This window comes from Echiichthys vipera, assembly GCF_963691815.1.
Source record: "Echiichthys vipera genome assembly, chromosome: 19".
In the NCBI taxonomy this organism is placed as follows: domain Eukaryota; kingdom Metazoa; phylum Chordata; class Actinopteri; order Perciformes; family Trachinidae; genus Echiichthys; species Echiichthys vipera.
In genome coordinates, this window is record NC_139844.1 from 9,153,922 (window position 1) to 9,168,216 (window position 14,295).

Here is a 14,295-nt window from a genome sequence, read left to right on the forward strand (position 1 = left end):
TAAAACAGAACAAATGCCGTGGTATAACAGATAATTCACTCTAAAATAACAGCCACTGGTGGAATAAGTATTCAATTAAAAGATAAAAGTAGTAATTCAATAATGTAAAGCTACTGCATTTGAAGTGAGTCATAGATAAAATATTTACATTCACATTAAAGTATAAGTTCAAATGACTAATTAACAAAAGTAAAAGTACTCATAAGGCAGCAGAATGAACCTGTTTAGCGTTTTAATGTTGTAGCTTGTCACCAATTTTGAATAGTTTGTTTTAAAGTACAACGATGCATCATGTTTAATGTGCTCCTTTAAAGGTTTTTAGAATAGTAATAATAACAATAATGTAACATCAATACAAAATACTCAACTAATGTTCAAGTGGTTAATGTACTTAGTTATAAGGCTTTTTTTGTATATAAGGAAACTTAATGATCACTGAAATACGGTATCATATTAAAGTATGATGGCCACGGCTGTTACATGTGATGTTTTTAGGGCATTTTCACATTCAGAGTACGATCGGTTCGTACTGTGGCCAAGTACGATCCCCCCACAACATTTACCAGGAGTGTTAAACTGTGACTGTGGAGCGTCAAAAATGGGCGGTATGTGATGACTAGGGAATGAGAACGTGTTGCAGCAGTTCAGAAATGTTTGTGTTTGCAGAAAGGTACAATACCAATGTTTTTTCCTGGCATTATGCCTACTTTTTTTTAATTTTGGAGACAACATCACAAACAAACCTTTCGTGTGCCCTTCTACTTGGCTGTGCAGTTGAGAGGATGATATGCTGCACACATATGCAGAATATGGAGGAGACTGGCCTTTACAACTCTACTCGCAGACGGCTACTGCTACTAGCGTTACATCGGAATTCACTATTGTGTTTTGCTACAGTTGGTTTTCCTACCTGATGCTAACCGTACCTGGAAACGCATGAACCGTACTCGACCACCATAACCGGGTGCATACTCGGATCTGGGCCCTTGATGTGTCAGCCTCCTGATTAGACCCATTTTTATACGTCATCCCACTTTAAGCTTTAGGACAGAGTGAATCAAACCAACTGACTAAAAATGCCCTTGGTGGCTCATTCAGGAATAACACACACGTTTAAAAAAGGTAACATTTCCCTTTAAGACTTAATCAGGACCTGCAGCCCTGCTCTCTCTGTCCATCTCTCCCAGGAGAAGCGGACATAATGGATCGTTCCACAGAGGAAAACGTTGGTGAGATTAGAAAAAGGGAGAAACGCGCACACAATGGATTCCTAGAACATAATTGCATGGCACCAGATTATAATGCATGTAATTAGATTGATTTAGGACTTCTTCTGTGTTTACAAAATAACAGCAGAAAATGCATAAAAAATAAATGTGGTATGACATGTATGTACTGTACACATGATCTAATGTAAAACACGTGCACAGAAAGTGTGCAACAACATACTTCTTCTTATGTTCAATCTGCACATGCAGAAGGTTTTTGCTGCGGGAGGAAAGGAGCTAAAGAAAGAGGAGGATGAGGAGCATGATGGAATATGGGAATAAAAAAGGAGAATAATTAAATGAGTAGGAGAAAATGTGCCGATGAAAGGGATGTGAGGGATGAAGGAGAAACATGGATGTCTGTCTCCCTCTCACTCTGACTGGGCCAACTCTCCCGGAGGGGCACACATCTTATCTCTCTGCTTCCTCTTTATTTATTTATTAGCCTATTTTTATCCCTGGGACCAGGATTCAGACGGGGAGTTACGTAACAGAGGGAGAAATGTGCCAGAGAGGACGCACATATATGAAGACTAGCACCACATGAAGTAACCATACACAATGAAGCACCATGGGAGCAGGAATCAAACGTACATACATGTGGAAAAACCTACACGTGAATCCATAATTGATGCTAATGAGCAGCTGGACCACATTAGTCATACAGCACTTTAAAGAATTCATAACAAGCCGCAGGGAACAACATGATTATAAAGTCCATTTTGCTTCTACCCTAAATAACCTCCACATCTAATAAGCAGTGGGCTCCTGACAACGGTCCACAGAGACAAAGACCTTGTGAGATCGATTGAGGCCTGGTCTGGGCTTTTATCTCTCTCTCTTTCATCTCACTGTGATTTGAGGAGTGGAGAGGAGAAGGGCTGCACAAACTATCACCACCGAAACACAATGAAAGTCAGCAACGTGCACTATGACGGGGCAGCAGAGAGAGTTGAGTGTGAGCAGCGGGGTGTCAAGGCCATTTAAACGTCACGGATAATGTGTTATTAAAGTTATAATCTGTAAGGATTGAGATACGCTGTTTCTAGCGGCCTCTTCGGCGGTGAGACGTAACTGCAGGCGAAACAAAATGTCGGCTGTATGACGTCAGTAGCTCAGCAGCTCTCACCTGCAGCGATGCGGCGTGATACCTTCACATGCTCCACATTGACAGGAGGGGAACGATGTCTTCTGATATGGTAACTAAAAAAACTTTGCAACCTCTTTACTAAATCTAAAACTGAACGTTAATCATTGTTATTCTTAAGCGTCGTAGGCTATTTATTTGAATTTGAAAGACTTTTTGTCATTTTGTAATTGTGATTTTTCCACGCTCATGGCCACTTTGTTTTTTTTGCTTATTTGCCCTTCTTCAGTTCATTTAGTTTGTTGTTTCTTCTTGTTCTCCCCTGCTGACTGACGTGAATAGCGTCACTAAGTGTGCGGCATGTTTGATTTTAGGGCGGGAATGTGTCCACAGACACTTCAGGTTAAATTTCTCTACAAAGGAGCAAATACAAGCTCTTTCATTAGTGGGTCGTAAGTTCAATCACCATTTGATAGATAGGAAGAACATCAAATCTTATGGATTACAACTTTAAAGGGTTGTGTGAAGTACTTCATCCATAGTCACAGTAGATGACTGTTAGCACGCCACCAGTGTTGAAGAAGCAGACTGCACTGTGAACCCACTGGTCTAATATGACTGAGTGAAACTGTGTCACCATGAATATTTTTTTTAGGGTCTTGTATCTGACATAAGTAAAAAAGATGATCAGTTTGGCAGCGAGTAGCTTTTAAAAGATATGAAGAGTCACTTTTCCAATATAAATGAAGGCACATGAACGCACCGCACTGTCAGATCAATTGTTAATTAACCTTGAAATATATAAAACAAAATGAGTGTGTTACTATCTATCATCAGATTTTCTTCCGGTGAAGAACCAAGGCTTTCATTTCATTTCAGTTTTGTGTTGTTTTAGGTTTTTTTTGGGAGCGCTGAGTCGCACCTGATCTGCTGATTGGCTTCGCTGCGGATCTTGAGCACCTCCTTGCCCTTGAGCTCCAGCTCTTTGGTCAGAGTGCTGATGTTCTCGTTGAGCGTGTGGATCTGGTGGTCCACCTGAGCGATGTGGTTCTTCCTCCTGGAGACCTCCTCCTGCAGCTCAGTGATCCGGCCCAACAGCTCGCGCTCCTGGGGAAGAAATCAATGTTCATTCTCATGGTTTAAAGAGCTCTTGTCCCATATTGTTATTTGTCCAGTAAGGACTTTTAATCACTTCTTTAGACTACTTGACTTCAGGAATGTACTTTTCTCATTTGTCACAGTCTTACAGGAGACTCACATGTCCTCTGAGAGGAACCACGTCATATTATTATAGTAACATTACAGTTACACAAGCTTATTTGAGATAGCCATGTTAAAATTTGGTTTTAACATATTTATACTGTGTTTTTTTTTATCATTGGCCTATGGTGACTGAAAGAGCAAAACAGCACTTGTTGGTCTGAGCAGTGTTTTAGTGCTTTTACAGAACTGTGAGACATTGTGAGTAATAACACACAGAGTGGACTGGAAGGATTATTCTTGCGTTTTGAAGCCTTTAAGTGCTTCTAAACCTTTCACTCATTTTAATAAAGTAAAACTAGGACAGGAAAGAACTGATGAGACCATGGATGTTGAATACAGCTGAACCTTTCTTCATGCAACGAAGAAATCTGTTTCTTGGTAAATGTTTTATTTTGTATGTAAAATTCTACCTATATATAAATGTGGGAGAACAAAATTTGAACATAATCACAAGTTACAGCCTTTTTGATTTGTAGAGTTGGACCAACAGCGCAAGCGTGTGTTTGATTACATTGCACATGTGTAGATATGTACATGTATATGTACACATGTGATCCAGATAATGAAAACAAAAAGAATGTCAGCAAAGGTCAAGAAGCCACAGGGTTATACAAGGGACTTTCCCTCAACTTAAGAAGAAACACAAATATATAAGAGTAAACATCAAGAAATAATTGGACATCATGAACTAAATGTGCAGACAATTTCCTTTAAACATTCTCTTTTTTTGTTTTGTTTTGTAGAATGGAAGGTGGAGAGAGTCGGCCAGTCTAGTCTTATGGGAATGAATTTGGGAATTCAATTGAAAGAAGTTGCTAAACGATAATAAGCTGGTCAGATTTTGACTACATTCTCCACTTGTATTGTGAAACACAACAAATAAACTGGGACTCAAACTAAAAAAGTTGTTGAGTTCAGTGTTTGAAACGTGTTTAATCACTTTCTACAGTTTCTTACTGACAACACAAACAAGGCCTATAATTACATGAGATGATTAATCAACAATGAGTGAGTCAAAGCTCCACGCTGGCTGTTAAATACTGGTGAACTGACAATGAGTGTTAATGAATGAAATGACAGTGAATGGTAATAATCATTATCATTCACTGTGCAAAGGTGGATTGTAATCATAAATACCCATGTGTCGTCTCTGAAACACTGAGTGCTGTATGGTTCCTTTGTGAATTATAATATGTATTTACTTGATTTTATTACTTAAGGGGCTCTTGAGAAAAGGCTATGACATCTCTTAGACCTTTCATTTGTATTCATGTGTAAAGAGGGAGTGTTGCAGTGTTGGTGATACATGCAAAGCTGCCTGCTGTAAAATGAAGCAAGTGAGGACCAGCCAGGGTTATTAAAGGGAACGGAAACTACAAGAGGCAGTAACAAAGCTTTGTCCTGCTCTGTTTGACTTCCTGATGACGCAGTAATAGTTCCAGAAGGTGGCGGCAGTACAAACGTAGCTGACGTTGTCTGTTGCAAAACCTCGTATTCCTATTTGACGTCTTTCATCCTACTTTATTTTCAGCAGCTGTGTTGCTGCTTGTGTTTCATTTGCTCCGGCAGATAAACCTACTCACTTTCCCAGTCTGACAGATTTAAAAGTGTCCGGGCCATTGGCGGACCAATCCCAACCGTTTATCTCACATGGGGCATGTTTAAGACAAAGACTGACAGGAGCGTCGTGGTTAGCTGCCGAACAAAAATATGGATCAAGATTCTGTTACTGTTTTACCTATTTCTTACCTAAAATGACATTTTAGTGTACTGTTGTTATTTGACAAGTTTGTGACTCTTTCCTGCTTTAAAACGGACCGAGGACCGCCTTAACTTGCATGTGTCGCTAAGCGCTAAGGCATTTCATTGCTTGGTCGTGGGTCCAAATTGCATCCAGAGCTGTGTAGGTATGCACAGCTGATAACCGTTGGAAATCGAAATCGAACTGAGATTTAAGACTAATACACATTCGCCATTGGCTAATATAACACAGCTTCCCTCATAATACTAAGAAAAAACCCCACTAAAAGAGTAGTATATTCCTTAAAATAAAAATACATATGAGCTCCTGAAATCAAATCCAAAATAAAAGAGCTAGAGCTAGTGAAACTTACAAACTTTAATAACTCTGGTTCAGACCAACTATTCTTTCTGCTCATTCACAAATATGACAAAAATGAACGCAGGGGCTCGTCTGAATCACTCAGTTATGAATTATCCCAGTTCTGAATGACGTCCACGACTATCCAAAGTACTCACGACCCCCCGCGGAGCTGCTCATTTCTCCGGACCTCCACGGCGACACCAGAGCTGGCTTTCATTAGTCGAGATTTCAAAGTGAGAAAATGAACAAGTGTTTGTCTCAACGGGGTACAAGTGAACAACGTGTAGGTTCAATCAAACATGAGAAAACATCACGTAACCTGCCTGACTTCACAATGAATCCACTTTAATAAGGATGCTGTCACTACTCCTCAGCCTTCACTGAACATTATGGATTATAAGCTCCTTAAAATATCAGCCAATGTCTTTTTGTTATCATAAATATTATTAAGACAGTCCAGGTCTTATATAAATGCTATGAAAGTTTCAAAGCCTGGCAGAGGGTGAATACAGGAGAGATAGGATAAGAAAAATGTGTTTTTTGAAAAATAAAACATGTAAATATGTTCTAGTAGAACCTTAAAATGAGCATAATATGGGATGTTTACAAGTTTTTTTCATTACTGTGAGGAAGAATACAATCTCATCCAGTGTAAAGGATAAAGCTGGCAATATTTCATCTTTTCTATTGCCGACAAATCCCATAAAACAGCAACTATGAATTGGTCCCTCTAGATCCCTCAGATATATAACTTCAGCCTGATATGTGCTTATCTTATTCCTTCCTATTAGAGCTCCATTGTTGTTTAAAAACTATTAAAAACAGCTGCACTGTTGCAGTGGGTGACATGTTCCTTAATTATGATGAACAATGGCACTAGAGCACCAAATGTGTATTAATCCCCGGCTGAAAATAGTCCCAGACAAAAACACAATTTGCTCCTGTCTGGGAAATGTTTCATAAAACTTCCTCTCTCCTCTTCTTCAGCACTCAGAACCAGTAGGGATTGGGACCACAGACAGACTAACCTTATACCTTAGGACACGATTATTTCTCCACACATCAGATTATAAAGGGAAATGTCAATCCCAAAAGTGCAAAAAAAGATGGAAGAAAGAGAGTCTGCCCCTTTTACCAAAACCAGACACTGAAAATAAGACGTTATTTTACTGGGAAGAAACCGAAGGATTGGTCACTTCCACCGAGGAGGTCATGGTTTTGGCTCGGTTTGTCTGTTTGTTACCAGCCGTGTCAGCGTTGTTTGTATTGTTTTCACCATGTGAGTCTGTGTCATAGTGGAAAAATGGTATCCTGCAGACATCTACAGTAGAGTGAACAACCACACAGGTGGTTTTGAGTATTTTTCTAGGAGTTTATATGTCTGTGTCCAGATTTTGTCACCATGATAGTGTCACAACCGTGCAAGACGCAGTCATCCAACTTTACGGAATGAAGGCCGAGATGGGTGGTCCGAGCAAGGGTGGCAGAGGTAAGAGGGTAGAAAGTAGGAAAGAGGCTTTGGCTGCACCAGTTTACGTTCCTGGCCTGATTTGGTGTCAGTGGTGTGATTACGAGATGGTCTGTAGTTTGTGTGTTTGTCAGCAGGAATATGTAAAAACTAAAGTGAGAGTTTCTGATCCTGTCCACCTGCAAATAAGTTTGTTTTTTGCTGACATTATTTAAATGAAACCACTTTAAATGATACAGCTTTGTCTTGTCATTAGGATCCAGCAGCCATCAACAAGCAAAGCTGCCAAGTTCAACGTTAAAGCCCACATCATTACGGGAAGCAGAGTGGGCCCTGTTTGCCAAATTGATCATTATGATTAGAGACTTTGAATGAAGAGGCAAAGAATCCCAGTCGAGGACCACTTAACTCCATCAGAATCAGATTAAATATTGTCAGGTTATTGTCGACTCTGCAAAAATCTCATTCCACTTGCCTCTATACCAGTTTGTGCCAAGAGCTGAGTTCATATATCCAAAAGCCATAATCTTGTATAATAGCCTCATGGTCACACCCCCCTGTGTCCCTATCTGTCTCTATCCGAGTCTGTCGGCCTCAACATCTTTAATTTAATGTCATTGGCTAATTTTTGCTGTCCATAAATGTGGCGGTGCAATTAAACACAATGAGGACAGGGCAGATTAATCTTTAATGATTCATTTAATAATTTCACTCCCCATCTCGTCAAATTCCTGGCTTCATTCTGTAGAGAGTGAAGGCACACAAAGAACAGGAAGAGGAGGAATATGTCAGCATGCAAAATGCATTTTGGTGCATTAAAGATCTTTTTTCAAATCAAATTACAGCAGATATTTCTGTTTGATGTTCACTTTCATGGCAGATGACTGGTGAGATAAAACCCGCTGGTGTTGACCGTGGGCTGGTTTAATGCCTCGCTCTGTGTCTATCACTCTGTCATCACTTTCTGCTCTCCCCCTTCTCTCTCAACAGCTTTGTTAAATAAGCAAACAGCACTGTAAAAGGAGAATATGTGCACCACTTTAGTTTTTGGGCTCTTTTGGAAGCCATCCTTTCTATTCTCGTCTTTGAAAAATAAAGAAAGTTATTCAAATATTTATCAGACGAGGACATTAGCTGGCTGGATCCCTGGACTGAATTAGGGCGGGATTTCCTGAATGGCTGAAAATGGAAAAATGCATTAAAGATGATCCATCAAGTACAGGATATAGGATATTATAAAATTAATTAGTATGATACAGGTTCTTCATAAAATACCACACTCGTCTAAGCACGGAATAAAAAGTGAGAACGCAACGGCACTTTTGCGCTTCCTTTCTAGATCGTCTTCGTCTTATCTGGGCCTTAAGGGAAACAGCAATTTTCAGCCGGCCGTGTTACTGCAGTGAATGGCACCAGAAGGCTTAATAGTAACTGGAGAAGTATTAGTAAGGTATCTTCACCCCTGTCAGGTCTACCCATTAATAAACAACTGGATCCAAATCACCACTGCACTTTAAATGCAAAAACAGAAAGAGAGGAGAGGGAAAGAACGGTGAAATATTGAGATGATGGGCTGAGACAAAGAGTCGTAAGAGAAAATGACAGCACTTTTAAGATACTTATATTGATTTTCTTTTTAAAAATAATTTTAAGTTCAAACAGAAAGATGCTCTTTGTCAAAAACACTAAAAACGAAATAAAAAATAGAACTATAGCGTGGAAATAGAACAGAATAGATAATGGATGTCAAGAGATGCTGACGTTGTGATAGTTGATCAGACAGCACTGTTAGATCAAACGGGTTAAGTGTCTCCAGGGAGACACACACACCGTACATTATCAGTCTCTTCCTCCCCGTCTGTTATGTGCCATTAGGGTCCGGCTTGTAAACATAGAATACATGTAAACATCATACATGCAGCATTTTAACATGAACCAATCATATACAAATATAAGACGTTCTGGTTGTAAAATTACAGAAATAAATAACAATGTGAATCTACTTGGGCGTCAAGAAGAAGCTTGTGTGCTGCAGGAGACTAAAATCTGTTTCCACTGTACTTGCTGCAGCCTTGTGACTGACAGGCAGTTCAGACTGTAAGGCTATTAGCCTTTATTGACTCCCTATTGCCTTGGCAACTAAGGATGAGAGGGACTGATGGTGGAGTCTGAGGGGTGCTGAAGACAGCCAGCTGTGCTTCTCTGCTGGAACATCTGTAACCTAAGCTGACAAGAGAGGAACTTGTGGTGCTGGGGGTAATTAGTAAGATTTACAAGAGATGGTAAAAGGGTAGCCTGCTGTGTGGTGTGTGTGTGTGTGTGTGTGTGTGTGTGTGTGTGTGTGTGTGTGTGAGTGTGCATGTGTGCGTGTGTGTGTGGTTTGTGAGGCACGTTGGCTATCTAATTTTTGTGACACCCACCACAGATATACATTAAAAACAAATTTAAAAAACCCTGAAAAACCTCTCCGTATGGTAGCTTTATAGTGGCGGCGTCCACCATTATCGCACTGGATTCAAACTAGGGCTAAAACAATTAATTGAGTTACTCCAGTTAGTCGATTGCAAAGATGCATCAAGGCAAAATCTCTCCTCAATGATTAGGTTAATTCCTTTCACCCGTGTTATGTGGCCTGTTCGATCTTTACAACTGAACATATTGTACCTCTGCTTCTTTTCTAGAATGCAAGCATTTCAGATGTATTTTTTGCATAAGAAACGCTCTCATTTTGAGCAATGCAGCTGTGTGCACCGGCTCCATGCAGGCTCGCGTCTCACGGCTGCAAACCTGATGCCCAATAAAATGGCAAAATAAATATATTTATCTCCATTTTGCTACCTGGCCAGAACAGAGTTGAGCCAGGTGAGCCAGGGAGCAGCACCCTCTGCTCTGGTTTAACCCCACAAACTCTGCCTTCACTTCTGCCCAGCACCTGGGAGCTAAGACACGGGGACACTGAGGAGCTGCAGTGTTTATCCTCTAGCAAACTGTAGCCTACACTGTACATTTACCACCTCTCTGCCCTGCTGTTCGACGGACCGGTATACAGCAGACAGTTGCTTCAGTGCTGCATGAACACTGTTGGCATGCGAGCGTGACGCTGATGTGACGTTTGCTGTCAACGTGGGGTAAAAGCATTCAACTGGCTAGACGTGGGGTGACTTGTATTGTGAAGCAGTCACAGGAAACTATTAAGTATGAAACCGTTAAATCAACAAAAAATCTTATGATTTCGTCATCATCCATCATCTTCAACCGCTTGTCCCTAACAGGGTAGCGGGGGGCTGGAGCCGAACTGACATTGGGAGTGAGGCGGGGTACATCCTGGACAGGACGCCAGTCTATCACAGGGCACATAGAGACAGACACAGACAGACAACCACTCACACTAACATTCACACCTACGGGCAATTTAGAGTTATCAGTTAACCTAACACATGCATGTCTTTGGACTGTGGGAGGAAGCTGGAGAACCCGGAGAAAACCCACGCAGACACGGGGAGAACATGCAAACTCCACACAAAAGGGCCCCAGCTGGGTTTCGAACCAGAAATCCTCTTGTTGTGAGGCGACAGTGCTAACCACCACACAACCGTGCTGCCAATCCTATGATCTGAATTATAAGCTACAAAAATGTCCATTAAAATATCAGCAGCTTTATTCCAAACAAAAATTTAAATGAAAACGGCTTTATACATTTCTTATGAGTAAATCCTACAATAAGCAGAGTTCTCTTCCTGTGTTTCTCACTAGAATAGCTTCCTTGGAGGCTGTGGGTTAATGTGTTAGTAGAAATAGTAGTAGTGTGAAAGATGGTGTTGACACACTCATCACAGTGTCTTTGTTTTAAGGCAGTCCACAGAGTATTATAATCAACTCTAAAGACATGGTAGTTATGTGTGCAGCTGTTTATTAAGTCCCTCCATGATGCTCCCATGATAAACCTGTGTCCTACCTGTATCCGGTTGTTCTCCAGGGTTTTCTCCAGCTCCGCCTTGGCTACAGCCGACTCCTGTTGGTGGGTTTGTCTCAGGTGTTCAATGGCTGAGGCGTGGATGTGGTTCAACTCTGACCGCAGAGAGGCTGATGGAAGAAAAAGGGACACAGGAAGTCATTTTTTTTATTGTACAGAACACATCACACGTGGAAACAAAGCTTTTTTCACCCTCAGTGATTTTATCTGGGAAAAAAGCTTCCTCCAACCTTACGCCTGCTTGCAAAAAAGTTCTCATTAGAAGCAAAGGCATTTTTATCTCAAAATAAATAAACAACGTTTTTTATTTTATTTTGCACATAAAGCAGAGTGCTTCGGCTTATTATACCCAAGTGGTCTTTAATCCTCACTCCAATGAACAACCAAAGCATAAAGAGAGGGAACGCACGCTGTTATTAGCTTTCTACTTGAATGTTAGACGACTTCATGATGTCAGAATAAAGAAATACAGCAGTGAAAGAGGAAATATGGAATAGGAAAAACACATAATCTTCACACACATTCATGCATGAGGAGAAGATGGAGAGTAAGCCATATAACGAGTAAAAGAGGTAATAAAAGGATGTCAGGACTTGGGCAGTGAGAGACAGATGGGAGCAGCTCTCCAGTGTCAGGGCCGTGACATGAAGGTTAATGGAAGAACATTTATCACAGCACAGTACTGGAGTGCTCGCACTGCAAACTGGCTCAGATTGAGATTGGCTTTAGGTCTGTCTTAGACTTTCTGCTGATGTTCTCAATGTTTTAACTGTTGGTGCTACATCCCATCATACTGTATGTAACAACACAGACAGCTGCAACACTAAAGTGATGAACACATGAATGCATCAGTGATTATAATCCAATAATGTAATGGGTCATTATGATAATGAGTACTTTTACTTTTGGGTCTTTAAAAATATTTTGACGCCGACCCTTTTGCTTAAAGGGGACATTTTTGTGTTTTTTGGTTTCTATCACAACATGTTTACATGCTTTAATGTTCAAAAATACACATTATTGTTCTCCTTCTGTCCGTCAGAATATACCTGTATTCACTCTCTGTCTGAGACACTCGTCTCTTTAAGATCCCCACCTGAAAAAGCCCAGTCTGCTCTGATGGGTCAGCATTTCCAGGTTTTACTCACGGCACATACCTCACTTCATATCATCTTCCATAAACACACCCTCCTAATTTCTCTGTTTAAGCTGTGCAAATCTCCCATGTATCCCCCTGTCTTGTCTGCACCAGTGTGATCTTTCAGTCCCACCACCACCATCACCACCACCACTACCATCACCACCACCCCAGCATACCCCTACAGGCTCCCGTGGGGAAGTATTTAATCATCACTCCCCAGCATCTCATGTAAACTATCTGCAGGGAGTGATGAGGTAATGTGGTGGGAGTTTGCCTTCTGCTGCTGCAATAAACATTTCAAACGTGAGATGGTCTGAATGGAATATAGAATATTTGTGACCACACAACAGTATGGAGGTCCTGATGGCTCATTTAAAGCCGTCACAGGCTGTGTTTTATGATCAAACTAGACCTGCAAATCTCAATTTGAAAAACATGGGACCTTGTAGTCCCAGTTTGAATGCAGGATTTTTTTCACTTGTAACAGCGTATTTCTATACTGTCGTACTTAAGAAAAAGATCTCTGCACTTTTTTCATTGCTTGTGATGTGTACTTTCTTGAATTCCAACTGCATTTGGCCGAATGTGTACTTGTGTTTGCATCTCAATGTACCAGTCTTATATCACTATTTACTACATAAAAATGACAGAGGTATTGTTTTTCAGTAATCAATTCTGGGCATTTACAAGCAATTTTAGACTTTACCCAGCATGGCTTTGCCCTCGTCCTCCAGTTCAAAGCGGAGCGTTTGCAGCTCTTGTTCCGACTGCTGTTTGAGCGTCTCGATGCTCTGGCGGTGAGCCTCTCTGAGAGACTGCAGCTCTCCATGGTGATGGTGGCGGAGACGTTCCTCCAACTCCTGATGGAGAGATGAGAGGGGGTGGTGGTGGTAGGAGGTGGGGGAACAGGGGAGGGTGAGGGAGGATAACAGAGAGGAACAAAGAGAGGTGCAGAAAAGTGGGAAGAGAGAGGTAAACAGAAAGTGGGAAGTCCAGAGGGAGAGAGTGGGAAGGAATCAAGGGAGTGTAAAAGAGAGGGAGAGAAAGATTTGTTGATGAAAAGTTCAAGATATAGCAGAAAGTGATGGAGTGGGAGAGAAAAGGGAAGCAAGGTTAGATAGGGAAGTATTTTAGCATCAATTTATGTCCTGTAAAAGAGAAACTGAAGAAAAATGTGACTACTTGTTCTATGGCACAGTTTGTGAGACAAGTAGAGAGAGGATCACCTCTTATATCAAGTGCCCCTCGTAATAGAAAATACTTTTTTAAAAAGGTTTGCTGTGCGGAACGACCTCGACCGTGACAGAAATCGATTCAAAGACAGAATGAATAAGATAAAGACACCTCACTGTCCAAATGCATTCAAATATTCACAATGATCTCTTTTTCCGCAGCAGATTTTGAGATAAATAGGTAAAGTCATCTTTCACTTTGTGTCCCAGAAAGAAAAAATCCTATAAAGGTTTCAAATGGTTTCCTGTTCAGAACGACCTTCAATGAAATGTAACTTTTATAAAACAGATATTTAGTTCAACATGACTTACTCAAATACACCGAGCATAATGATGGCTGCTGAAAAATAGGTAGTTCATCTGAAGTTAGATTTTATATGGGTCTATTAGGTCTTAGACAGAGGCTCAAAGTCACGACACATACAACATGCGGAGACAATTCAACAAAGTTATATTGGAGTTGGGTTACAAGTTCAGATACAGAGCTTGAAAACAAATGATGGACATCCCAACAGAGTTTTTGGAATTGGTATTTTTGATACCAAAGGTGCAGTAAAACGAGTTTGGTCCATTAGGAATTTTAGTTTTCACAACAGGAGTCTAAATGATTTCTCTTATTAAAACAAAAACATTTGTTTCCTCCGTTTTCTTCATTGCATTTTTATTAAACTAATTAAATAGTGTTCAGTTATTTTCATCAAGCTGTTGTTGATCAGGGTTGGCTTCATTACAAGACTTTAACAAACAACGAAACCGCAA

At 40.6% G+C, this 14,295-nt stretch overlaps 1 protein-coding gene across 1 annotated transcript in view; it reads right to left on the reverse strand.

Annotated features, from left to right (window-relative positions):
- Positions 1-14,295, reverse strand: part of fam184ab (family with sequence similarity 184 member Ab) — a gene marked incomplete at both ends in the record, with an annotated part of 143,909 nt that overhangs the window by 20,873 nt on the left and 108,741 nt on the right. Inside the window, 3 exons of the mRNA XM_083934711.1 lie at positions 3,278-3,462; positions 11,146-11,273; positions 13,011-13,164. Coding sequence (XP_083790837.1) covers positions 3,278-3,462; positions 11,146-11,273; positions 13,011-13,164 — 467 coding nt within the window. The remainder of the gene's footprint in view (positions 1-3,277; positions 3,463-11,145; positions 11,274-13,010; positions 13,165-14,295) is intronic.